Here is a 26,006-nt window from a genome sequence, read left to right as displayed (position 1 = left end):
CTTTCTGAAGTTCCCAGAACTTTATCATTTGGGTCACACACATAAAAATCACTGTGGAAGAAATCTCGTTAATGATTAATACCCTTCTTCTTCTAGAGTGAACAAGAAATGGGACCTGTCTAGAAGTACTTAATAGACGGTATTCACACAATGGAATAAAAGATATCCATGCCACGAATTAATAGAATGAAAATATACAGTTACCTACTCAACCCTAAAAGCACTTCGAAGCAGAGAAATTCACCCAGTGGTCACTTCAAATAGATATTTCTAAAGTTTAAAACACACTATAAACCTCCCTCAGGGTTAGCTCATTTTTCCATTCTTTTTTGCATAATATATACCTTGGTGTTTTGATGTTACTATCCCACAATGCACAACAGTATTAGAAACTCACAATTTTTGCCTCCAAGAACTATAATCCTCCTCCCCCAAAAATAAATAGGCCAAAGTCAAATAAGACTCTGAACCTTTTTTTTTTTAAAGCAACATTACAATATTGCTTTAAAAACTGCAATTCCCAGCTGCAAAGAGGGCTTCGGAAGGTCTCGCATGCAAACAAACATACACAAAAAGCCACTTACTGGAGCGGAACAGAGCGTGCCTAGATGGTCATCTCACATAAAATAGAGCGGTTAGTGCACCCAATGCAGGACAAGAGAAATATTTCACTCATTTCGCCGCACTCTTGGATAAAGGTCCCTAAACGAATGCCCCGTTGTGGAGGCCGTGTTGTGGGGGAAAGGGAAACGGTGGAGAATATGGTCTGTGATACCACCACCCTCCCCGGAGATGAAGGAGAAGATGCTAAGATCTTGGGAAAGGCCGAAAGAGGATGGGGAGGAGAGTCGGAGGGGAGGTCTCTTCTCAGCAAAACAGCGCCCAGAGCGGTAACAGGCTGCAGCTGTGAGCAAAGCCGCGTCCTAGCAGCTCAAAAAAGAGAGGGAGCAGAGAAAACTTTCCCTAGCCTCCCTGCACCCTCTCCCTCCTCCTCGGAGAAAACGCCAGCAGAGCTGCTAACGGTGCCGCGCCGGCGGCCCCGCCACCCGCCGGGTCGCAGCGCCCCGCGGACCGGGGGCCGGGAAGCCCAGGCCCGCAGCCGGAGGGAGGGAGGAGGTGGGAGAACGGGGCACGCCAGCCCGGCCCGGGGGGAAGGGGGGAGCAAGGAGAAGGGCAGGGGCGGAAGCGCCCCCCGCGAGCGCGGGCCCGCGCCCCACCGGCTACCTGGGCAGCCAGCTGCTGCTTCGCGCCGTCCGGCCGGGCCCTGCCGCGGGGAGCGCCGCGGGGATCTCGGAAGCTCGGCGGCCCGGAGAGTCGCCAGAGAACAGCGGTGCGGACGGCCGGCGAAGGGGTGGAGCGGAGTGAGGGGGGTGGGGTAAGAGGGCGCCAGGGGCCGGGCCGCCGGGTCACGTGGCCGGGCCGCCTCACGTGACGCCGACGCCACGCGCGCTGGGCGGACTCGGGGTTTATCCGCCCGCCCCGCGGTGGCTGCGAGTCAGTATTTTGGGGCTCTAGGCCAGACGGCCCGGGGCTTCGCTGGAAGCCGATTGGCTGTCCTAGTCCTGCCCCCGAAGCTTTGCGGAGAGTCGTCGTGGAGCTTGGTGGCTGCCGAGACTCACAGGCTTTTGTCTCAGGGACCCCGAGGGCTTGGCCGTGGGGGCGGCCGGCCAGCCACACCGAGGGACCTAGGACGGAAAAGCGACGCGAAACTCCTTTCCCTGCCCCTTAGCGCGCCCTACTTCCTCTAGACACTACCCTGATGGTGCTACCCGGGACAAAGGTCGTCGGAGGAGATACTCCTTATATTTCAGGGATGACCTCCCCGCCCCCGCGCCCTGCAGGACCTGAGGGTGGGAAGAGAAGGTGGCAGCTGGACCACGATCAGAAGGAAAAGTGAGGCACGGCGCCCAGATGATGAAAGGAAGGCACAGATACCTCGGAAGCAGGCTGTCAGGATTGGAAAGGACCTAAGACAGCAAATGACACAACCCTTTTCTTATTATAAATGAGTAAACTGAGGCCGGGAGAGCTTCACGCTGCTCTAGCCTGTCATCTATGGAGACCACAATCTTCTTGGTTAGGTATTGCACGGCTCTTTGAAAACTCCAGTTCGCTCCACAGAATAAAGTCCAAACGTCTTGGCATAACTTTCTAAGCAATCTTGTTGAAACTTAAGCTTTCCCACTTGAGCTCTGTTGAATAAACAGAAAAACATTTTCTAAGTATCACCAAACAACTCCGTTAATCTACTAGAAGGCTGCTTTTCCACATCTTCCAGCACTTACTCAACAGTACTCTAGGCTCTGGCTCTGGAGATTTCCTGTTTTCCTTGACTACTCAGCTTTCTTTGGATTACTAACTTTTTCCCTAAGTTGTTTTTCTCACCTTTGCATTCGTTCATTCTTTTGCCTCTATGTGAAATGCCCTGAATCACTACCCTCTCCCCACTTACAGAAAACCAGAGTCGAACAGTACTTAAGGCATTAAAACTAGATGTTATTCAGAGACTATTGCAACAGTGCAAGTAAGCCTAGTTCTAGACTGAGGTCTCTTTTCTCCTATTGCAATAATAGTTCCTGAATAAAATCTGCTTTTACTGCTTTAAGTACTGTGGGGCTCTGGTTATCTTTAACCATACCCCCAAGGTACACATCAGTCTCCTAAGCTTATCTCTTAAAATCCTGGTCAAATACCACCCACTCTGGTCTTCCTTCTCTTCATCTTCCTCCCTGATTCAACAGCTCCAGCAATTGAAATTCATTCAGACAGTGTCTGATGTAACTTCTTTCCTAATTTCCTGGCAACTACAGATTCTGATAAACTAATCTCAGACTGCCCAGAAATGTACTGTACATTTCCTATAAGAGGTAAATTGTCTATTGCTATCTTCTTCCCTAGGTTGTAAAGTCTTTGAAATGAGACATCTGGACTTACTACAGTGCCTTCAATATGCACTGAGTGAAGTGGCTCAACCAAGGTTGTAGCAGTTCATTGAATTTACTAAAAATTCTTTGAGCCTACTCTGTTTAAAGGGGGGGGGGAAAGTCAGTTTCTTTAGGCTACAATCTGATCAAAAGGGCTTCTGGAAAACATGTGTTTGAGAAAAAAATTGAGGTTTTGGGTTTGAGTCCTCAAATATTTCCTGAGCACTCATTGCTTACCATGTGCCAGATGCCATACTTGGAACATCTTGGAGGATGAAAGGTTGGATAAGACATGGTTGCTGATCTCAAGGAATATGTAGTTTGTTTCACTATTCCAGCACAGGGTGAAAAGTATTATGATACAGGGTATCAAGTGAGCACAAAGGAAGGTTAGGAAAAAACTTCCTGGGAAAGTGAATTTGGAGAACAAGTAACCAATGGAAGGAAGGGAAAGACCTTTCAGAAGACAGAGCGGTACCTTCAAAGGCAGGGAGGCATGAAACAGCATTATTTATTTGGAAAAGCATTTCCAAATAACCCTATATGGTTGGACTTGGTGACCTCTTTTTACCTCTGGGACAAAGGAAACCTAATTAGGTTAACAGTGAGGTACTTGCAAGACTGACATATATGTTGGTATATTAGTATTATTCATTGGATTGAGTAACCTTCCCTCAGACAAATCATAGGGTCTTCACCTAAAATTGGCCTGTGGACTAGTGCTAGATGATCTTTTAACTTTTTTTTTTTTCCAGTTTCAAAAGCTCTCTATAATTGTTATCTAAAAACAGCAAAATGACTTGTTCCAAACAAGATTATTTTAGAGCACCCTAAACTTTTTCTACTGGGCAAAAAACCTCAATTTACAAGTGCTACTTTAAGGAAGAAACTGGGCTCTACCTCCAGGGCAGAGGGAGGACTCCTCTTCATGTTCATGCTAACAGATGACTATGCTGGTAAAAAGTATCTGTCAAGAATGTGGGCCACAGGAGAACAATTCTAATCACTCTTGGGGGCTTCGGAATTTCATTTTAAAAGTAATCTCTCAGGAAATGGAAAATTAGGAGAACACTGTCTTTTGTTTGCTCCCTTTTCCTCCACTGTGCTCTTCTGTGAGTTTCAATTTGGCCAGGTATGGGTCAGCCAATTCAGTACCACTTCCTTCAGCTAGGCTAGCTAACGCCTGATGGAGTCCAACCTCTTAACACGATTTTCTTTGCCAAGAAAAGGTCCAAAGGCCCCTTAGGCAGACATTTGTTTTTCATAGGCCACTGGAACGTTCTTGATACTGGACGAGCAAAATTAAAAGAGCTTTCAGTTACTTCCTCAAAGACTTGAATATTGGTTCTTCTGAGAGAATAAAAACAGATGGGAGCACCCAGATTGCATCCCCCTTTTCTTTTCTTGTAGCCGGTCAAGATGGAGAGAAATAACCCGGAGAACCACCAACTCATAGAACGGGAACATTTAGATCACTCTATAAGATTGTTTACCTGTTTATGTAATAGTAATACTCAGACATCTATCTGTTCTGACAGCTGCAAAAACAATATAATCATTTTTGAGAATTGAGGATTGCATAAGTGTCTTAGGATTTTACATATGTAATAAAATATAGAATCTACCTAAAGAGAGAGTCCACCTTGAGTTTAATTAGATAACCAAACAGGCAAACATGATCAGTCACAATGAGTTTTACAACCTCAATTATTATTGAGCCACCTACTTGGGAGATAATTTCTGTTCTTGTGGCTGGGATAAATAAACATGGCATAAACAAGGAGGAGGGAAGATTGAGAGAAGTGGCAACGGAGAATTGGAAAATAATTTTTGTTCTAATTCCTTTTTTCCATCACCCCAAGAACACATAAATAAGCAAACAAGTATCTTGGTCCTGACTAAAGTAAAGTAGTAAAGTACTCTGCTGATTGATTTCTTCCCCTGCATTCAGGCAGATGCTACGCTGAACAGATGGCACAAAGAGATAAACCCACTCTGCTCCCTAGACCAGCATGAGACCCTTCCAAGCACAGCACCTCTCGTGAGTGTCTATGTCACTCCTCCGTAAGATCACCTTCTGCATAAAATACACTTTTATTGTTAGCAATGGCAACACCACCAGGAGCAACATGGTTCGTTTAGGAAGCCACCAGCTTCTGGTAGGAATTATGAGGTCTTTCATCTTCTAGGGAGCTAGAATTTTGGCTGCGATTGACTGTGAAGCAGGATTGGTCCTCTGGATATTAGAATGTATCTTGGTGACTTCTTGGAATGACACCAGGGTGCTGAGGAGGATCATAAGAATATTCTAATTGGTTTAGAATATTGAAGGTGATGTTACCTGGAACAAACAAAATGACACTATGAGGAAAGAGACAAATCCAGAATGGGGGACAAGAACACTCCTAGCCTTAGTCTCTTCAAAAAGTTAAGTCTCTGGGGGGAAAGGGGGAGAGAGACTGTTCCCAGTTTAAAAGATAGTAAAGAAAAATGACATTCAAATGTAATGCATGAACCTTGGGTGGAATCATAGTTGAAAATTTTTTTTAAAGCTATAGAAGATATTTGGTGGAGAATCATAGAAATTTAATATGGCTCAATATTAGATACTAAGTGATTTAAAAAATTTTATGTTATTTTTTCAGATATGATCATAGTAGTATTGAGAATGTCCTTATTGTTAGGAGATACATACCAGAGTATTTAAGGACAGAGTGTTATGAGGTTTAGCAAAAACAAAACAAAACAAAAACAAACAAAAAATACTATACATGTACTTATCCATGAAAAAAGAGAGCAAATATGACAAAATGTTATATCTGGGAAATGTTTTTTGTACTCTATTTTATTTCTTTATTTTTATTTATTTTAGAGAGAAAGAGGGGAGAGCATGGCAGGGGAGGGGCAGAGGGAGAGAGAGAGAATCTTAAGCAGGTTCCATGCTATGCATGCCCGATGCCCCTCATAGGGCTTGATCCCACAACCCTGAGATCATGACCTGAGTCAAAATCAAGAGTTGTATGCTCAACCAACTGAGCCACACAGATGTCCCTTTTGCACTCTCCTTTAAATTTTGAAATTCTCATAGTAAAATGTTGGAGGGTGGGGTGAGATGTGACCTTTTTACTCCAAATTAAGAAAGCAGGACATTTCAGTAATTTATTTATTCAAAAAGATCTTTTGAATTTCCACTGTGTGCTAAACACTATATTAAGCTTGAATATATACTGGTGAAAAAAATAATAATAGTCTCGGGGTGCCTGGATGGCTCAGTCAGCTCAGCATCTGACTCTTTGTCTCAACTCAGGTCTTGATCTCAGGGTCATGAGTTCAAGCCTTGCACTGAGCTGCATGCTGGGAGTGGAGCATACTTTAAAAAAAAAAAAAAAGGTAATGGTAATGGTCTCTTTCGTGGAGTCTATGCTGTGCCAGTCTATGTCTCCTTTAAGACTGAAGGACTTACTCTCCCAGCTTCTGGGAAGGCTGTGCACTGATGAACCTCTTTTGTCATTTTCTTAACTAAAAAATGCTACCTTACCCAAGGTCATGCCCCTTTTAGGAGCAGCCTGCAACAAATGACTGGTCAATGAGGGGTTGTGAAGACCAGACTCTCTCACCTCAACAAGGGAAAATTCTAAAGAATCATCCCAGCTTCCGAACTTCCCACAGGGTTGGCTGGGGCCTGGTTGTGATGTACTTACTGAAGCCCATTTTCTCTTTCTGCCCAGTCTTGCTTCTGTCCCTTTCCTCCACAGGTTCTGAGAGCATCTACCATTGAAGAGGCATTAAACACCCAAGTAGAATGACTTAACCAGTTGGCACCAGCCAGCTTTTCTATTAGCCACCCCAGTACTGGCACAATAGATTCATGAATAGAGAAAACACGGTAATAAGGAGGAAGGCTGTAACTGGGCCCACCAGTAGGATCTTCCACTCACCAAGGTTAATCCCGTAGCCAAATGATCAACCTGCCAGTAACAGGAACTATTGCTGAGACTCAATACTGCACTATCTCTTGAAGATAGCAAACAGCCACTTGGTGAAAAGGCGACCCTATTGGGCTCCTTCCACCCTGGATGAGGTAGTCATTCATTTTAACATGAATAGACACATATTCTATGGGTTTGCCTTACCTGTCTGTTGAGTCTCAGCCAACGTGACTATCCAAGGGATTATACTCTATTTGATCCACCATTATGGCATCCCATATATCATTGCATCTGACCAAGGAACCCACTACATAGCAAAGGAAATGTAGCAGTGGGCATATGACCATGGAATCCATTGGACCTATCACATGGCAGAAATCTTGGCTGAAGTACCAGCTTGGAGATGACACCCTGTGAGGATAAAGTGCTACCTTCTAGGGTGCAGTCATGCTCTAAATCAATCACCATTATTCGATGCTGTATCCCTCATAGGAGAATAACTGGGAGTGGAGTCAAAGGTATGGAAGCAGGAGTGTTCCTGTGTACCATCAATCCCAGTGACCCACTTGGGGAATTTGTGCTTTTCATCCTCACAAATATAACCACAGTTTTAAAGGTCTTAGTTCCCAAAGGCAAAACATTTCTACCAGGGAACACAACAAGAGTCTTCAATGAATTTTAAACTATACCACCACCCAGTACTCTGAGCCCTTCACGGCAAGGACCAGCAGGCAAGAAAAAGATCTTCATGGGGGTAATTGACTCTCATTATCAAGAGGCAGTAGAACTACTATTACACAGTGGAATCGGGTAGGCATATGTTTGGCATCCAGGTAATCAACTAGGACATCTTTTAGTACTTGTGCAATTTTGATGGCAAATGGACAGATGTAGCAGGTGCAGCCTGAGAAGGACATGATAAACAGTTAACTGGAACTCATCAGTTTTAAGAATCTGTCACTCCACTAGGTGAGTCACCTAGGCCTTCAGAGGTGCTAATCAAGAGTGAAGAGCATCCAGTATGAACCACAGAAGAGAGAAAGGGTGAGTATTGGTTGCAGCCTAATACCAGCTGCGACAGCAGAGCGTGTGGTTCCCCTTACTAACCCTCCTTTTACAAGTTTCCCCCAGGGAACAAGCCTGCCAGAGCTCTGAAGAAGCTACTTCCAGAACTCATGTAAGGAAAGCAGATCTGCACAAGACATGGACCATTTGGGTGCTATACCGCCCAATCCAGACCAAAGCTGTCAGCCCTCTTAAGGAAGGGCTTCAGCTAAAGAGAATTGCTTTGCCCAAAGTCAGGCCCCTTTCTGGGAAGCCAGCATCCACTGCCTGATTGATGGCCCATCCTACTTTCTTTTGCTCAACAGGGGTTGAGTAGAGTACTCCCTAATAACTTCCCATGTGCTAATCTCCATCTCAGAATTGACTCATATGTGACACTCTCCCTTGTGTAGATGACAGTGTGGAGAGACAAATGGGTGACTACATTTGTTATTTGTACTCTGAAGGAAATAAACAAGATGCAGTGATAGCAAATAACAGGGAAGCTGTACCTGGAGAGGAGGTGGCATTTAAGCCAGGAGCTATACAATAGACTGAAGTCAGCCATGTGAGGAGCGGGTAGGAAAGTGCGTTTCAGAAAGAGAAACATCTTGGATGAAAGCTCTTCCCAAAGAGCTTGGCACATTGAAGTGCCACTTAGAGCTTTTCAGCCTCTTAAAGGATTTTATTTCAAATGCAATAGGAAGCCTTTAAAGGATTTTTTAGGAGATAATATAATGCTGTGGTTTACATTAAAAAAAAAAATCTCTCTGATACAGTGTAGAGAACAGGTTGGATGGGAGGAAACCATGAAGGAGGTTATTGCAATGTCAAGAAAACATAACCCAAAGTTTGCCCTTTCCCTCCAAACCATGTTCCAGGGGCACAAGACCCTAGCATTTCCTGCCCATACAGCTCCAACCCACTTTCAGGACCTTCATGGGCCTCTTCCCTATGTCCAACCCCCCAAAACAGACTGCACACACTTAGGGCCGTGGGGTGTTTGGGAAGTGGCTGTAGGGCTTGGAATTGGAGTGTCCACAAGTAAGCGTGTGAAGCCCCTTGCAGTGTGGGATGAAGCCAAGACTGGAAAAAATGGAGGGTGAGCTGTGAGGCGGGACCAAGACTGTGAAATCTCTGTACTCTCTGAAGGATTCTAAGAGTCCTAAATTCAAGGCTTGGTCATCCAGTTCCTTAAAAAGGTATGTTTATCAAGATAGGAGGATAGAATTTATTTCATTTAACAAGTTGTTAGCTTCATTTAATAAGTTTTTAACTTAAAAATGTTTTAGACATATTGTATGGGGCCTTCATTCGTAACTTTCCCTAGTTTCTATGAATGTTTGGGATGAGCCTGAAAGTCGCACTACCTACAAAGAATGATATATAAACAAAGCTGGTTTCTTATCGCAAGCAGTAGATGCTGGAGGACAATGGAACAGTATCCTCAAAATGGTGGAGGGAAATATCTGTTAATCTAAAATTCTCCATCCAGTTAAAGGAGCATTCAAAGAATCAATGATGAGCAAAGATATTAATAGAACATTGGTAACTCCAAGGAAACACTGACTATAGAAAATAGCCAACTTTTAGAAGTTAAAACAGGATGAAACTAGCGATCAAATTGAAAATGAGAGGCAAGATTCAGAGTTAAAACATTCTACAGTCCTTATGATGTTGAATATACACTGTGAAACACTTTTAAGCTAGAACTTTTAATATTTTTAAGGTAAACATCTTAAGCGAATGTGCAAAACAGAAAGAAATTTAAAAAGTGAATAGTTAGGGGCGCCTGGTTGGCTCAGTCGGTTAAGCGTCCAACTTCAGCTCAGGTCATGATCTCGCAGTCTGTGAGTTCGAGCCCCACTTCGGGTTGTGTGCTGACAGCTCAGAGCCTGGAGCCTGTTTCAGATTCTGTGTCTCCCTCTCTCTCTGCCCCCCGCCCCTGCTCACACTCTGTCTGTCTGTCTGTCTGTCTCTCTCTCTCTCTCTCAAAAATAAACATTAAAAAAGTTTTTAAGTGAATAGTTAGGAGGAAGGACAGAAAAAAGCAAAATAAGCTTAACTGGTAATACATATAAAATTGTCCTCATTTCAATATAGAAAATGAGGCACTAATTTATTCTTTGTAAATTTCTACTAACCCAAACCACTGACCATAAAATACTACCTCTGCCTCTATTTTTATTTATCTATGAAGAAAACTGTATGAGAGCTGTTGTTCTTTATTCTTATGAAACTCCATGAAAGAGAGATGTTAAAACATTAGGGGAAATCTTATAAACTTGGGGCTTTCAAACCAGTGAGTCAAGTATCAGTAACTGTTTTCACAGACTCTACTATTTTCTGAGGACAATGTGAAATCAAAAAAGCACAGTCCTTGTCATCAAATAGCTTGCAATCTGATTAGGGAGAAACAAGCTATACAAACCCAACTGAAAATAAACTCTAGCACAGAAGACAGCAAATGGGAAGAGCCTTGGATTGTGTAAATGTTACAATTCAGTGCAGGTAGGATCCCTTCCAACCAGGATATCCTGGAAGGCTTTGACTGAATACATGAAATTTGATCTTGGCTTTAAGAGAGGTAGAATCTCAGGGGCGCCTGGGTGGCTCAGTTGGTTAAACGTCCGACTTCACCTCAGGTCATGATCTCACACTCCGTGAGTTCGAGCCCCGCGTCAGGCTCTGTGCTGACAGCTCAGAGCCTGGAGGCTGCTTCAGATTCTGTGTTTCCCTCTCTCTCTGCCCCTCCCCCGCTCATTCTATGTCTCTCTCTCTCTCTCTGTCAAAAATAAACATTAAAAAGAAAAAAAAGAATCTCATTAGAGAAAACTGAGAAGAGGCATTAATAAAAGCACTAAAGGAATGCCTGTCTGACCCAGTTGGTATAGCATGTGACTTGATCTCAGGGTTGTGAGTTTGAGCCCCAGGTTGGGTGTAGAGATGACTTAAAAATAAAATCTTAGGGGCGCCTGGGTGGCTCAGTCGGTTAAGCGTCCGACTTTTGCTCAAGTCATGATCTCACGGTTCATGAGTTTGAGCCCCACATAGGGCTCTGTGCTGACAGCTCAGAGCCTGGAGCCTGCTTCAGATTCTGTGTCTGCCTCTCTCTCTGTTCCTCCCCCGCTTGCACTCTGTCTCTCTCTCTCTCAAAAGTAAATAAAGATTTAAAAAAATAATAAAAAAATAAAATCTTAAAAAAATAAATAAAAGCACTAAAATATCAAAAAGTGTTGGAGTCAAGAAAGAAGACATTTTTTAAGAGAAAAAGGGTGAGCATAACGTGAAATACTGAGAGAAATCATTGAATCACAACACTAATGTTATCACAAGGAAGAAAAATTTTAAATATTATTTCAATGATGGTACTAACTTGAACTTTTAATTTGGTTTCTTTCCTTTATATTCTGTTAAGTTTTTCAAAAAAAGTAGCAAATATAAATACAAAATATTGGTAATGACTTTCTGCATATGACATACACGAATAGCTTAGATTTTTACTATCTCTATACACAACTTTGTTTCCTAGACCTTCTCTAGTTTGTTTGTTTGTTTGTTTGGTTTGGTTTTTAAGCCAGATTTTGTATACTGCAGAAGGAATCTCCATATCAGTGCTGTGTTTGAAGCTCAGAATTTTAGGCTTTTGGTTTTTATTTAGAGTCATGATATTGATAACACCTAACATTTATTAAGTAGGTATCGTGTTAAGTGCCCTACGTGCTATTTTAGTTAATGCTAGCTGCCATAACAGATAAGCCCCAGAATCTCAGTGGCTTAACAAAATAGAAGTTTATTTCTCACTCACAGAAAATCCAGAAGGACAGTTCTTAACAGGCACAAAGCTGTCCTCCAAGACATGATTCAGGGACCAAGTTTCCTTCTGTTTTGTGGTCCCACTATCTTTAACACATGGCTTCCATGAGAAACCTGCAGAAGGGGAAAGAATAAGGAAGATCACAATGGGAGATTTTTGTGAGCTGAGCCTACAAATAGGTTTATGAATATCTTCTCACATTTCATTCATTGGCTAAAATTCAGTCAAATGGCCACAGATAACTCCAAGTAAAGAGGGGAAATGTGGTTTAGCTGTTTGCTCTGGAAGAAAAAGAAATGGTTTGGTGAACAGTGTTCCAGTCTCTGCCACACATACATTCTTTTTCCATTTAATCCTAACAACCCCATGAGATATGTACTGTAATTTGTAACACTTTACAGATGAGGAAACTGAAACTTTTTATAGGTTAAGTAGCTTACCTAATACCTCACAGTTAAAAAATGGCAGAATCAAACTCAAACCTAGGCAATCTAAATAAAAAAAAACATATTCCTTATCAACTTCACTGCAATATGACTGAAATGCTTGTTACTGAAAAAGAATATCTTTCTTCTAGTTATAAGAGAGGTATGACAATTTTAGAACTTTAAGTAATCCTAAGCCATCATTGTAGTGATGACAAAATTGAGACCTAGAGGGAAAATGTCCTATGGGAGGTCAGATCATTGCTGCTCAGGTACATCCACTGTAAAGAACATTTTTTTTTTAATTAAAAAAAAATGTATTTATTTTTGAGACAGAGACAGAGCATGAGCAGGGGAGGGGCAGAGAGAGAGGGAGACACAGAATCCGAAGCAGGCTCCAGGCTCCGAGCTGTCAGCACAGAGCCTGACGCAGGGTGTGAGATCATGACCTGAGCCGAAGTCGGACGCTTAACCGACTGAGCCATCCAGGTGCCCCAAAAACATTTTTTTTTAATGTTTATTTATTTTTGAGAGAGAGCGAGAGAGAGAACACACATGCAAGCGGGAGAGGGGCAGAGAGAAGGAGGACAGAAGATCCCAAGGGTGCTCTGCCTGACAGCAGCAAGCCAAGCCTCATGCGGGGTTTCAACCTAAAAACCGTGAGATCATGACCTGAGCCGAATGAGCTGAAGCTGGACATTCAACCGACTGAGCCACCCACGTGCTCCTAAAACATTTTAATATGAACATATAGTCTTGACAAACTAATAACATGTCATACTTTCTAAAATTAACTTCCTGAAGTGCGTGGTTTAAGGTAGTTAAATTCAAGCGTTAAGATTTGTTTCCCAGAAGTTTGTCTCCACTCCCTCCTCTCTCCACCTTTGATGTTTTTGGCCCTGAAGAGGGAGCACAACACAGAGTAAGCCTGCCACCGTGTGGCATGGGCCCAAACCTGTAGTCTGTTAAATGTCTTCTTCCCTTTCACTTTGTTTGCTTCTAGTTTATTTACTCACCAACCTAGATTTGATCCTGCCTGATAGGAAATTCATACCTCCCTCAAATTATATAGGATTTTTTATTTCAAGATACATTTCTTCATCCAATTCTAAAATTATTGCAGTATTTCCAAACCTGCTACAGGGAGGGCCAACTTTTAAAATGTGGCCCAGCCACATTCACAAGAGGGTCACTTCAGTGCTTCACAAACGAGGAAACAAACTCAGCAATTAGTGGGGTTTAGCTCAATGCACTCAGAAGTTAATCAGTGAGCCAGCCATCTCAGGCATATTAGAAGGCAGATTTCCCAATCGTGCCAACGCCATATATAATGCCTGTTCAAATATGGATATAACAGCCATATGAAGGAGAGTCAGAATTTATATAAGGTTCAACATTTCCTAGAGTTTTAACGATACGTAAGCTTAACATGCCAGGCAGATATTTCCCAGCCCTCTTCCTGCATTTGGCAAAACAGGAATAACCTCTAAAATTGTTTAAAAGGCAATAGGTCCAGGGGTGCCTGAGTGGCTCAGTTGGTTAAGCGGCCAACTTTGGCTCAGGTCATGATCTCACAGTTCGTGATTTCAGGCCCACATCAGGCTCTGTGCTGACAGCTCAGAGCCTGGAGCCTGCTTCGGATTCTGTGTCTCCCTCTCTCTCTGCCCCTCCCCTACTTATGCTCTGTCTCTCGCATTGTCTCAAAAATAAATAAACATTAAAAAAAAATTTTTTTTTTTTTTTTTAAACGTTTATTTATTTTTGGGACAGAGAGAGACAGAGCATGAACGGGGGAGGGGCAGAGAGAGAGGGAGACACAGAATCGGAAACAGGCTCCAGGCTCTGAGCCATCAGCTCAGAGCCTGACGCGGGGCTCGAACTCACGGACCACGAGATCGTGACCTGGCTGAAGTCGGACGCTTAACCGACTGCGCCACCCAGGCGCCCCAAAAAAAAAAATTTTTTTTTAAAGGCAATAGATCCAGCAGGTGACTAAATGGAAATCTGGTATTTCTGCTTCTTCTAACACTTGTTACAAATGATTGGGGACAGGCCATATGCTGATGCAGTTTTAAAATGTCTCTCCTTTTCTTTGGTTCCATTATTCTTTTCCTACCACTGCAAACTGAAATACCCATTTCACATATAACTGGGAAAAGCAATTAAAAGGAAGAAAAGTTTTTTTTAACGTTTGAGAGTACATTAGAAAACGCTTAGTATCCTTTTCTCTTTCTTTCCCCCACCCCCCACCTTTTTTGGATGGAAGGTTTGCGAGGATAAGCTCACACATTGGTGTGTAAATGTATTATTCCCACCTAATGGGTTAACTGAGATGGGAACGTTAACTTAATCCTGTGACTGTGCCAGTATCTCTCTGGGGAAAAAAAGAGATGCCAATGGAAATCCAAGCTCCTTTACACTCCAGGTTTCTCCTCACCTCCTCACTTCCCCCAGCCTCCACATCTTTCCCAAGCATGGGTCTATACCAAGCTCAAGAACACCATTTGGGCTGTACTTTTTAGAGGACAAAAGTATACAAATAATCCTAGATTGTGTAAATACCCATTCTTTGAAGGGGTTCTCTGCCTTCCCTCTAGAGTAGCCATTAATCCCCTTATCACTACCTGTGCAGCTAGGTAAAATTGACCCAGGGGAGGCTGTACCACTCCATATTCTAGAAAGTTCTCCCGCAAATGGTCTAAATCAGCTTAGACATTAGGGCATATATATATTCTGGTTCTTGTCCATTTTCCTCTTTGGTCTAAATGCTCCGGATCAGCGCTTCCTTATAACTGAAGTGATAAATGTGGGCTTAGGAACGAGGCCACTTAACTTTGCTCAAAGAGCTCACTATGTGGTCTAATTTAATCTAGCTCAGCAGGATTCTATAGTGGGATTTGAAGCTTCAGAGAAATTAAATGTGTTATTTAGTCCACCATTATCTATGTTCCCTATTCATGCTCCTGTGCGTGAAAAATGAATGTATAGTTTACATAAGAAAATTTTCACATTTAAAAAAAACATTCTTTTTCTCTGAATCTCTTTGAGGTATGTGCTGGATATTGCCAAATACTATCAGTCAAATTACAATTCATAAAGAATACTGTCCCACTTACGTTGTAAAATATTCCGAAGATTTAATGCCCAAAGTTTAGAATCTAAATAGTAGTTTGTATTGTGTAGTAAATTTCATCTGTGTAGCCAGATTTCACAAATCTGGCAATATAAATTTACCCTTAAATACAATTCTTCATGAATATTACTCAGCCATAAAAGAAAATGAGATCTTGCCGTTTAAGACAGCCTGGATGGATCTAGAGAATATTTGGCTAAGTGAAATACATCAGACAGAGAAAGACAAATACCATGTGATTTCACTCATATGTAGAATCTTAAAAAACAAAAACAAAAACAAATGAACAAACAAAAAACAGACTCTTAAATACAGAGAACAAACTGGTAGGTAGTTGCCAGAGTGGAGATGGATGAAGTGGTGGGTAAAATAAAGAGGATGAAGAGGTACAAACTTCCAGTTGTAAAATAAATTAGGTCATTGAGACGAAAAGTACAGCATAGAGAATACAATCAATAATATTGTAATAATGTTGTATGGTGACAGATGGGGACTATACTAATTACAGTGAACAATGAGTCATGTACAGTATTGTCAAATCACTGTTGTGTACCCGAAACTAATATAACATTGTGTGTCAGTTATACTTCAAAAACAAACAAACAAACAAACAACACTAAACTTATTCTCCACGAATTATACTACTTGTCTATGAGAAAAACAAATGACAACTGCTGATTCTATTTCTCCATGACCTAATCTGAAAGGTCCTCAAATTTAGAAAGGATATTTGTCCAAAACCTGTAGAAATATTATTTGTTCTATTGTTATATTGTATAATATTGTTACACTTAACAAAAACATTAGAAGCATTATCACTAAAGACAGCATGTACTTTTTTTTTTTTTTAATAGCCACAAAGTCTTTGGTACTCCTCCCACTGAGAGATGGAGTCTATGTATCCTCTCCTGGATTCCAAGTGGACTTATCATTTGCTTGTAACCAATCAAATGCAGCAGAAATGGCCCCTTGTGACTTCTGAGGCTGGGTCAGAAAAGCTGATACAACTTCCCACTGGTTGACTGTAATACTAGCTTTTAGAGCAAATATAGTAGTAGAATGTGATATAGATGGTAAAAGCATCCAAACCCACACCTGCATGCCAACATATAAATTAGTGTACAATAAAGATGATATTTCAAGCTGGCCCAGAACAAAAGATAGCTTTTTCAATAAATAGTGTTTAATCACTTCATCTGTTATTGGTTCTCTTGGCATAAGACTATCCATAATATCTTCCTTCTCAGGTTTTTTGTTTTTGTTTTTTTTTTTAATCTAAAATTGATAGTGATGTACCTTTTTTATTCTTCATGATTTTCTTTTCTTCTTAATCAACTTTATCAGTAGTTTATTGATCTTATTAATCTTTTCAAAGAACCAACTTTTGACTGTGTTCATTTTCTCTATTTTTTTCTATTTAGTTGCTTTTCATTCTCATTTTGATTACTTTATTTCTTCTGCTTATTTTGTATTTAGTTTGCTTTTCTTTTTTTTCTGTCACTTAGATAATTGATTTTACATCTTTCTTCTTTTATTATATAAGCATTTAAGTGTCTAAATTTCCCAGTGCTTTTGCTGTAACTCATAAATTTTTACATGTCATATTTTCCTTTTTATTCAGCTCAAAATATTTTATAATTTCCGTTGCAATTTCTCCTTTGACTTTTGGACTATTTAGAAGCAGATTAATTTCCTCCCAAATTTGGGGGTTTTCCAGATATCTTTCCAGTATTTATTGCTACTTTAATTCCACTGTGGTCACACAGAGGAATATATTCAGTGTGATTTCAATTCTTTTATAATTATTGAGACTTGTAGCCCACCACATGATCTATGTTGGTGAATGTTCTATGCTCCTTCATCTGTCCCCAGTGGAATCATTGCACACACTGACGAAATAGCATTCTATCCCAAGGTGGCAAACAGGAGCCAGGTAGAAGCAGGCAGGCTGGCGAGCTCCACGCTGGGAAACAGACTGCCCATTACCTTGAAGAAGGCAGATTTGACTAACTCAGAAAATGGAACAAGAACCTTCTGGTTGTTACCATACATCCTCCACTTCAGGGTCTTCTATCATTATTCTACTTGGTTCCATGGAATCTCCATGATACTTTAATCATCCTGCTTTTAAAAATTCAGAGAACAGGGGCGCCTGGGTGGCGCAGTCGGTAAAGCGTCCGACTTCAGCCAGGTCACGATCTCACAGTCCGTGAGTTCGAGCCCCGCGTCGGGCTCTGGGCTGATGGCTCAGAGCCTGGAGCCTGTTTCCGATTCTGTGTCTCCCTCTCTCTCTGCCCCTCCCCTGTTCATGCTCTGTCTCTCTCTGTCCCAAAAATAAATAAACGTTGAAAAAAAAAATTAAAAAAAAAAATTCAGAGAACAAAAAAAGAGCCCTTGGGGGCGGGGGGGGGGGAAGAGATATAATCGATGAAATGAAAATATAATGGAAGGATTGAAAGATAATGTTGAAGAAATCTCCCAGAAAAGGGAGTAAACATGGGAAAGGTGTAAGAAGGGAAAGAAAAAAATATATTTTTAAAGATTTTATTTTTTTAACTTTTTAAATGTTTATTTATTTATTTTGAGAGAGAGAGAGCTGGGGAGGGGCAGTGAGAGAGGGAGAGAGAGAATTCCAAGTAGGCTCCTCCCCGTCAGGAGCAGAGCCCGTTGTGGGGCTCGAACTCACAAACTGTGAGATTCTGACCTGAGCCAAAATCAAGAGTCAGGCACTTAACTGACTGAGCCACCCAGGCACCTCAAAGATTTTATTTTTTTTTCAACGTTTATTTATTTTAGGGACAGAGAGACAGAGCATGAACGGGGGAGGGGCAGAGAGAGAGGGAGACACAGAATCGGAAGCAGGCTCCAGGCTCTGAGCCATCAGCCCAGAGCCTGACGCGGGGCTCGAACTCACGGACCGCGAGATCGTGACCTGGCTGAAGTCGGACGCTTAACCGACCGCGCCACCCAGGTGCCCCAAGATTTTATTTTTTTAAGTAATCTCTACACCGAATGTGGGGCTCAAACTTACAACCCCAAGATCAGGAGTTGCATGCTCCCCTGACTGAGCCAGTCAGGTGCCCCAGAAAAAGATTTTTTTTTTTTTAATTTTTTTTTCAATGTTTTTTTTATTTATTTTTGGGACAGAGAGAGACAGAGCATGAATGGGGGAGGGGCAGAGAGAGAGGGAGACACAGAATCGGAAACAGGCTCCAGGCTCTGAGCCATCAGCCCAGAGCCCGACGCGGGGCTCGAACCCACGGACCGCGAGATCGTGACCTGGCTGAAGTCGGACGCTTAACCGACTGCGCCACCCAGGCGCCCCAAGATTTTTTTTCTTTTAATTAGAGAATAACTCAAAGTTCAGCAACCAAATAGTAGGAGTTCCAAAAAGAAGGAACATAAAAAGTGGAGGAGAAAATTCAAGATATCCCAAAATTGAAAGTAATTTACTTCTAGCAGGAAGAGGCAGAGGAAAGGGCCCACTAAGTTTCCAATATAATGGACGAAAATAGACTCAGTCCAAGATACATGATTACGAAATTTCAGAATTCCTGGAACAAAGTTAAGATTTTATAATCTTCCAAAGAGAAAAAAGTCACAAATGAAGGATCAAGAGTCAGTCTGGTTTTAGATTCTCAACAGCAGCAAAGGAAGCCACAGCACACAGAAGCAATGCCTTCAAAGTTCTAAAAGGAAATGATTTCCATCCTAGAATCCCATATCAGATAAACTATTAATAAATTGTTAGAGTTAAAAAATGACATTTTCAGGGGCCCCTGGGTAGGTCAGTCAGTTAGGTGTCCGACTTTGGCTCAGGTCATGATGTCACAGCTCTTGTGTTTTAGCCCTGCATCAGCCTCTGTGCTGACAGCTCGGAGCCTGGAGACTGCTTCGGATTCTGTGTCTCCCTCTCTCTCTGCCCCTCCCTGCTCATGCTCGGTGTGTGTGTGTCTCTCTCTCTCAAAAATAAACATTAAAAAAAAAAAGACATTTTCAGAGATTCAAGGTGTAAAAACTTACCTCCCATGGATCCAAGAGGCTACTGAATGTGTGCTCCACCAAGACAACCAAGTGAACCAAGAAAGGGGAAAATCTGGGATATAAAAGGAGGATCTGGGGCTCCTGGGTTGCTCCGTTGGTTAAGCATCTGACATCAGCTCAGGTCATGATCTCATTGTTTGTGAGTTGGAGCCCTGCATCAGGCTGGGATACTCTCTCTCCCTCCCTCTCTGCCCATCCCCTTGCACATGCACATGCTGGCTCTCTCACTCCCTCTCTCTGTCAAAATAAATAAATAAACTAAAAAAAAAGAAAAGAAAAGAAAAGAAGAGGAACCCAGAGGTCAAGGGAATCTCAAAGAAGATGTGCATAGGATGTCGTGGAGAACAACTAATTCTTAAGAGACAGACACAATAAAGACTTATCACCAAACTATCTGCAGTTGTTATATTCTCTTCACCTGGAAGAAAAAATTCCCAGGCAAGCCTGGGTCTGATTCTTACCTGTATTTGGCAGGCCTTGATCTTATGCTAATGAGAAATCAAGAGTCCCCTCCTCTCCATGCCCTACAGCCAGGACCAGCTGATACTCCTTTACCCCAAGAAGTATTCTGATTTGCTCATTCCTGACAGCTGACAGTGGGCTTTGACATAGAATATACAGCACAGTCCACTCCTCCTGACTATCTTCCCACTATCCCACCAGAAAGGCCTGCCTGTGGCCTCAACTATGGTAAGCCCTATGCTTCCTAAGACTCCGTCATGGCCTTGCACACTAACACACTAACTGCCCAGAAGGGGCTCTTATAGAACTCAAGGAAGCAAAATGCAGACTATGACCCAGAGACTATCTTCAGTTTATCTCCTGCCATCTAATAATGGCAATGTTCCTGTTCGGTAAGATTTGTGCTTGCTTCTCAGTGTCTGTACTGATCCCTTTTTACACATATTTATATGAACATAGTTGACACAATGATATAAAATTAAATGAGAATAAAAAAGAAAAGACTAGGCAAGTTATTTAATATTTTTAGCCTCAGTTTCCATATCTATAAAAGGGGACAGAAATAGTCTTACCATTCAGCTGTTGGGAGGAGTAACTAAACAAACACAGACAATGTATATGATGCAGATTAGAGGCTCAATCGGTGATAACTATCTTTTAAGCTCTCAATTTAGTAAGATAATTCCTTTAATGTGGGAGTATGTGTGTGAGTGTGACTGTGTGGTGTGTGTTTGTATATATACAAAGTGTCGTAAGGGTAAAGTAGGAGTGACCCACACCTCCAGGGGTAACAGCAGATTCTGGAGAAGGCCAAAAATATGGAGTGTGACAAGTGCTAGGAGCCCTGTAGGCCTGTGAGCTGTGGCAGAATCAAAGATTTGGTAAACTGGAATAGTTTATGCCTCTTACATATGCTTCTTAGATTTTGCTATGGAAAATTTTAAAGGCATGCAAGATAAGGAGACTAATATAATATACCCTGTCTACCTGGCTTCAACAACTATCAATTCATGGCCAGTCTTGTTATATTATATCCCAAGCTACTTCTTCTCCATTACCAGATGCTTTATAAACAAATCTCAGAATCACGTAATTTCATCTGTGAATATTTTAGTATTATGCCTTTTGTATTTTCCTGTGGCCTTCTCATCATTTAATAAATCCTTTAAAAAATAATAACAAAAATATAAGTGTATATGAGTTAGTATATACACTAACATGGAAAAATCTCATAAATGTATTATTGTTCAATGTAATAAAGAAGTTACAGATATCACAATTACATTTAAAAAGACCTAAACAAAAAATAAACAGTATAGGGGAAGGGAATAAGATAAAATAAGATAAAAACAGAGAGGGAGGCAAACCATAAGAGACTCTCAAATACAGAGAACAAACTGAGGGTTGCTGGTGGGGTGTTGGGTGAGGGGGTTGGGCTAGATGGGTGATGGGCATTCAGGAGGACATTTGTTGGGATGAGCACTGGGTGTTATATGTAAGTGATGAATTGCTAGTTTCTACTCCTGAAATCATTACTTCACTATATATTAACTAACTTGGATTTAAATAAAATTAAAAACAAAAATAAATAAAAAATAAACAGTAAAACATATGCATGTGCTCCAAAATATGTAAGTACATATATAGAAAGATAGTAGCAAAAATATGCATCAAACTACTAATCCTGATTACCTCAGAGGAGGGGAGTAGTGATGTAAAGAGTGAACTTAAGAATTTTGTCCTGTAGGCATTTATATTGTTCGACACTCAAAGAAAAAACAATATATTCATCATTATTTATGTGATTTTTTTTTTTTTATGAAAAGAAGTGAAGTAACCACTGCTCGTTGCTGCCCAGAGTGACAGTAACTCATACAGGAAATGTTAAGAAGTCTTAAGTGCTGATTTGAGTTTCTAGCTACTAAGCGACCTTCCAACCTCCTTTCTAATCAAGTTTTTTTTCCCCCCCCCTGCCAACTAAAAATACACTATCCAGTTCAGGAAATGTGGCTGATTGAATAGCAGCTGCTACTGAAGACCAACTTTGCATATTGAAACAACCTTGGAAGATAAAAAGCAACAGCTCCCTGTCATCAGCTCCTGTTCTGAGGCGCGGCTGGAGCACATCACACTTTTGTCTTGGCCTCCACATTGTCCTTCCTGCACATTTTCAAGAGACAGTCCCTGGCCACTGTTTTGTTTTGTTTTCCCTTTTAGTGTCAGGAAATTTCCTGCAAATACATAGAAGCAGAAGTTGAAGCTGCTTCAGTGCAAGTCTAACACCCTTTAGACTTTTTTTTTTAAGTTTATTTATTTTGAGAGAGAGAGCATGAGAGGGAGAGGGTCAGAGAGAGAGGGAGAGAGAGAATCCCAAGCAGGCTCCACACCGTTAGCACAGCGCTCGATGCAAAGCTCAAACCCACAAGCCACGAGATCATGACTGATGTCAGATGCTTAACCAACTGAGCCACCCAGGCTCCCCACATCCTTTAGATCTTTCTCGCACTCACTATTTCAGAAAGTAGATCACCCACTGCTATTTCCTTTTCCTATTTTTTTGTTTTGTTTTGTTTTGTTTTGTTTTGTTTTTAGAGAGAGAGAGAGATTGACTGTCAAGATACTGTTTCTGTTGGGAGGGAGACAGAGCAGAGAGAGAGGCACAGAAATTCCCTCCAACTTTGCCAGGTTCCTCATTTGGTTATAAAGAGATGGTGTCACCAATAAAATGGAAACTAGGAATGGCAGAAAGGGGAGATAAGTTGTGCTGTAAATGTAAAACACTCACAGGCCACTAAAAGTGATAATAATTCTAAGTACAACTCAAAATGCAAAATAAAGACAGTTTAAGAGTCTGCAATGTATCCTATATCTAATTCTGATATATGGTGCCCTAGTCTTCATATATAAGAGTGATGCTGATTTCTCCCATTCATATGGCATGCAGTTGCACTTTGAAAAGTTTTTTGTTTTTGTTTTTTTCACTCATGTGATAGACTATACAGAGCTTTGCTTATAGCTACTCAATAAAAATTCTATTATACTGGGGCGCCTAGGTGGCTCAGTCAGTTAAGTGACCGACTTCGGCTCAGGTCATGATCTCAGTTTGTGAATTCAAGCCCACATCGGGCTCTCTACTGTAGCACAGAGCTGCTTTGGGTCCTCTGCCCACAACCCGCCCCCCCCCCCCAGCATGTTCTTTCTCTCAAAATAAATAAATAAACTTAAAAAAAATTCCATTGTATCCATAAGATATTTGAGCTGAAGGAAACCTAACAGTACCTAGTCCAACCTTTCTTCGCAAATCAATGGCTTCTTCAGCTTCTGTCCACCTCTCCTCCCCCCCCAGGACCACACAGAAGGAACTGGGGTCAGAGTGAAGGCAATGTTCCTTCCTTTGCTCCCAAGCCCCAGGCACACCTTAACCTTAGCCCCTGTGTCCTTATCATCTGCCCATTCCAATCCTCCTGCAAATCAAATCCTGGCAGGTTCCCCAAGGATTCATCAGCTGGACAGGACTAAGTCTCAGCTTGATCTAATCGCCCTCCACCACGATAAGACAAACAAGCGTTCTTTCACACAGGTCTTTAATGCTTTGAGCCTGCTTTGGCATAACGACAAACATTCTTTGCTTGACCAAACTTTAGTCAGGCTTCTGAAACTTCTTCTCGGCCCATCTGTACATTTCCTTGTAAAATCCAGTTTTAGCAACAACCCTCCTAAGTGTTCACCAGAATGCCCTGCCCTCAATATCTAATCCCCTCAATATCTGATCGGGTTCCTCATGCCCCGCCCAGGTGATGTCTGGTCACGTGGCATGACTTCAGCAAGAATCCTGTTAGGTCAGCTTAACCAGAATCTCCCCAGAACCTCTTAGTAATTTTCTATCTGCTGACCCCCACCCTGATCCTTGGCTATAAATTTCCACTTGCCCAGGCTGGCTGCAAAGTGACTATAGCTTACAGCCACAGGCACCCCAAAGAACTAAGCAACAGTCATGTCGATAACAAATAACACAGTGGTGTACATAATACACTCCGTGTTTCTGACTTTTCCTAACCACTTCCTCCTGTTAAAATACCCTACAATTACAACAGGATGTTTGCTCTTTGCAAAGCACTTTCTCAGTGGGTAGCAGGCACCATGAAAGAGGAAGAGATGAATAAATCCCAGCAAGATCTCAAGTAAATCATTTACTCTGAGCCTTGTTCTTTATTTGTAAAATGGGAGAGTCATAGTTCCTAATTTGCTTCTTGACTTTTTAATGAAACGCGTGGGAAGGCAGAAAGCGCAAACGCTACCTGTTACAAGAGCCAGAGCACTGCAACTGCAGATGCAAATTAGAGAGTTACAGAAAGAATCAATGGCTTCTTTTTTTTTTTTTTTAATTTTTTTCAACGTTTTTTATTTATTTTTGGGACAGAGAGAGACAGAGCATGAACGGGGGAGGGGCAGAGAGAGAGGGAGACACAGAATCGGAAACAGGCTCCAGGCTCTGAGCCATCAGCCCAGAGCCTGACGTGGGGCTCGAACTCACGGACCGCGAGATCGTGACCTGGCTGAAGTCGGACGCTTAACCGACTGCGCCACCCAGGCGCCCCAAGAATCAATGGCTTCTGATTGGCCAATGTTTTAAAAATTATGTTTTCCAGGGGCGCCTGGGTGGCTCAGTCGGTTAAGTCTCTGACTTCCGCTCAGTTCATGATCTGGCTGTTCTCGAGTTCCAGCCCCTCATGGGGCTCTGCGCTGACAGTTCAGAGCCTGGAGCCTGCTTTGGATTCTGTGTCTCCCTCTCTCTCTGACCCTCCCGCACTCGTGCTCTGTCTCTCTCTCTCTCTCTCTCTCAAAAATAAATAAATGGTAAAAAAAAAAAAAAAAAAAAAAAACAAAAACAAAAAAAAAACCCTCCAGGCTCCAGAAAAAAACATCAAGGCATGTGTTCTGAGCTAAGAAATGGGGTTGGTGTTAGACTTTGCTCTATCAAGAGCTGAAGAACTGGGGACATCTCTGTGGCGCGTCCCCAGCAGGACCGCCAGGGGAGTCCAGGGGGGACTAAGGGAGGGGCTGATGAGCCTGCCCCGCCCCCGACCACCTGGGAAAGGAAGTGGGAAAGGAGAACCAGCAACGGTCACTGCATTTCCTTCACATCTCACTCTTGGGACACAACAGGACGAGGACAGAGCAGCTGCAGCTGGATGCGGGCAGACGGCCACAGAGGAGGAGCTTTTTCAGCCACAGTCTAGTAACAGAGGTAACTTTCATTTTCCTCGTACCCCCCACCCTCACCCCCCACCCCGGCATAAGGAAGGAACAGAACCTGTCTTATTTTCCTGAAGGGGCAGCCCGAATATACCCCTGGGGGACAGATGTCCCTTCCCCTGTCCCAGCCAGGTTTCCCCTAAGTCGGGAACAGGTCTTGGTTTTAGAAACGGATTCGTGAGGAACGTGAGTCGTGCTCTAGAGGTAATTTACCTTGATGAGGCAATGGAGGAAACCACTTTGCCCCAACTTGTAAATTTGTCCCCGGGCGACAGTATTTATAAATAGCCACTGTTTACCGGGCACGGTGCTGGTCCTGAGGAGAGTTCCAGAGGCAGAAGCTTATATGAGCCGATTGGACTCTTCACTGCGTGCACTGAACTCAAGCTAGCTTCCGTTTCAGGGTTTAGGCTTACAGGAGGAAAATAGAGCCTGGAAGCCACAGACGAGCAAGAGCTGAAGCCATCTTTTGGTCATTTCTATTGAACTAGGTTATGTCTAACTAGAACTTCCTTTTGCCTCTTTGCTTTAACTACCGAGGAAAGTGAGCCCGCATTCGGAGTCTTCCAGGGGCCCTACCCTCTTCTCTGACTCAGCTCCCTCCCCACCTTCCCGAGATAGGTCAGCTCATGGTGACTCATATGCCCCTTACTTCCTGGCCCTTTCAGAGCCCAGGCCTGTGTTTGAAACCTGACCTTGTATAAACACTTCCTACTTTTGGAGTAGAGCCTCTTCTTCTATTTGCCTGGATGCATGTGTGTTCCCTCAGAAAAGAATGGCTTGGGCGCCTGGGTGGTGCAGTCGGTTAAGCGTCCGACTTCAGCCAGGTCACGATCTCGCGGTCCGTGAGTTCGAGCCCCGCTTCAGGCTCTGGGCTGATGGCTCGGAGCCTGGAGCCTGTTTCCGATTCTGTGTCTCCCTCTCTCTCTGCCCCTCCCCCGTTCATGCTCTGTCTCTCTCTGTCCCAAAAAT

At 42.4% G+C, this 26,006-nt stretch overlaps 2 protein-coding genes and 1 long non-coding RNA gene across 11 annotated transcripts in view; 1 reads left to right on the top strand and 2 right to left on the bottom strand.

Annotated features, from left to right (window-relative positions):
- The window catches only part of RCBTB1 (RCC1 and BTB domain containing protein 1), a 56,475-nt gene extending 55,136 nt beyond the window's left edge, over positions 1-1,339 (bottom strand). For 4 of the 5 annotated variants that reach the window (XR_006962061.1, XR_006962058.1, XM_047079434.1 and 1 more), the window contains exon 1: positions 1,225-1,337. The gene's annotated coding sequence lies outside the window, so the exon portion shown is untranslated. Of the gene's footprint in view, positions 1-1,224 lie in introns of all 5 variants that reach the window. The other variant, XM_047079456.1, reaches the window with a different exon arrangement.
- A 3,193-nt stretch (positions 1,340-4,532) lies between these two features.
- On the bottom strand, positions 4,533-25,856 carry LOC124512060 (uncharacterized). Its single transcript, XR_006962055.1, has 3 exons — positions 25,248-25,856; positions 11,706-11,827; positions 4,533-5,265 (listed from the first exon to the last, which is right to left on the bottom strand). It is a non-coding gene; the product is annotated as an uncharacterized LOC124512060 (long non-coding RNA).
- Positions 24,644-26,006, top strand: part of ARL11 (ADP ribosylation factor like GTPase 11) — a 38,840-nt gene continuing 37,477 nt past the window's right edge. For 4 of the 5 annotated variants that reach the window (XR_006962053.1, XR_006962052.1, XR_006962050.1 and 1 more), the window contains exon 1: positions 24,644-25,026. Coding sequence is in view for 1 of the 5 variants with exons in the window: in XM_047079389.1 (XP_046935345.1) it covers positions 24,729-25,026 (298 nt within the window). In the remaining 4 variants the exon portion in view is untranslated. The remainder of the gene's footprint in view (positions 25,027-26,006) is intronic. The other variant, XM_047079376.1, reaches the window with a different exon arrangement.

Source organism: Lynx rufus, unplaced genomic scaffold, assembly GCF_022079265.1.
Source record: "Lynx rufus isolate CCGP_SWC_20201006 ecotype Redwood Valley unplaced genomic scaffold, mLynRuf1.p SCAF_1, whole genome shotgun sequence".
Taxonomy (NCBI): Eukaryota; Metazoa; Chordata; class Mammalia; order Carnivora; family Felidae; genus Lynx; species Lynx rufus.
The sequence above is the reverse complement of the archived record's forward strand: the minus strand, read 5'-3'. Positions and strand labels throughout refer to the sequence as shown.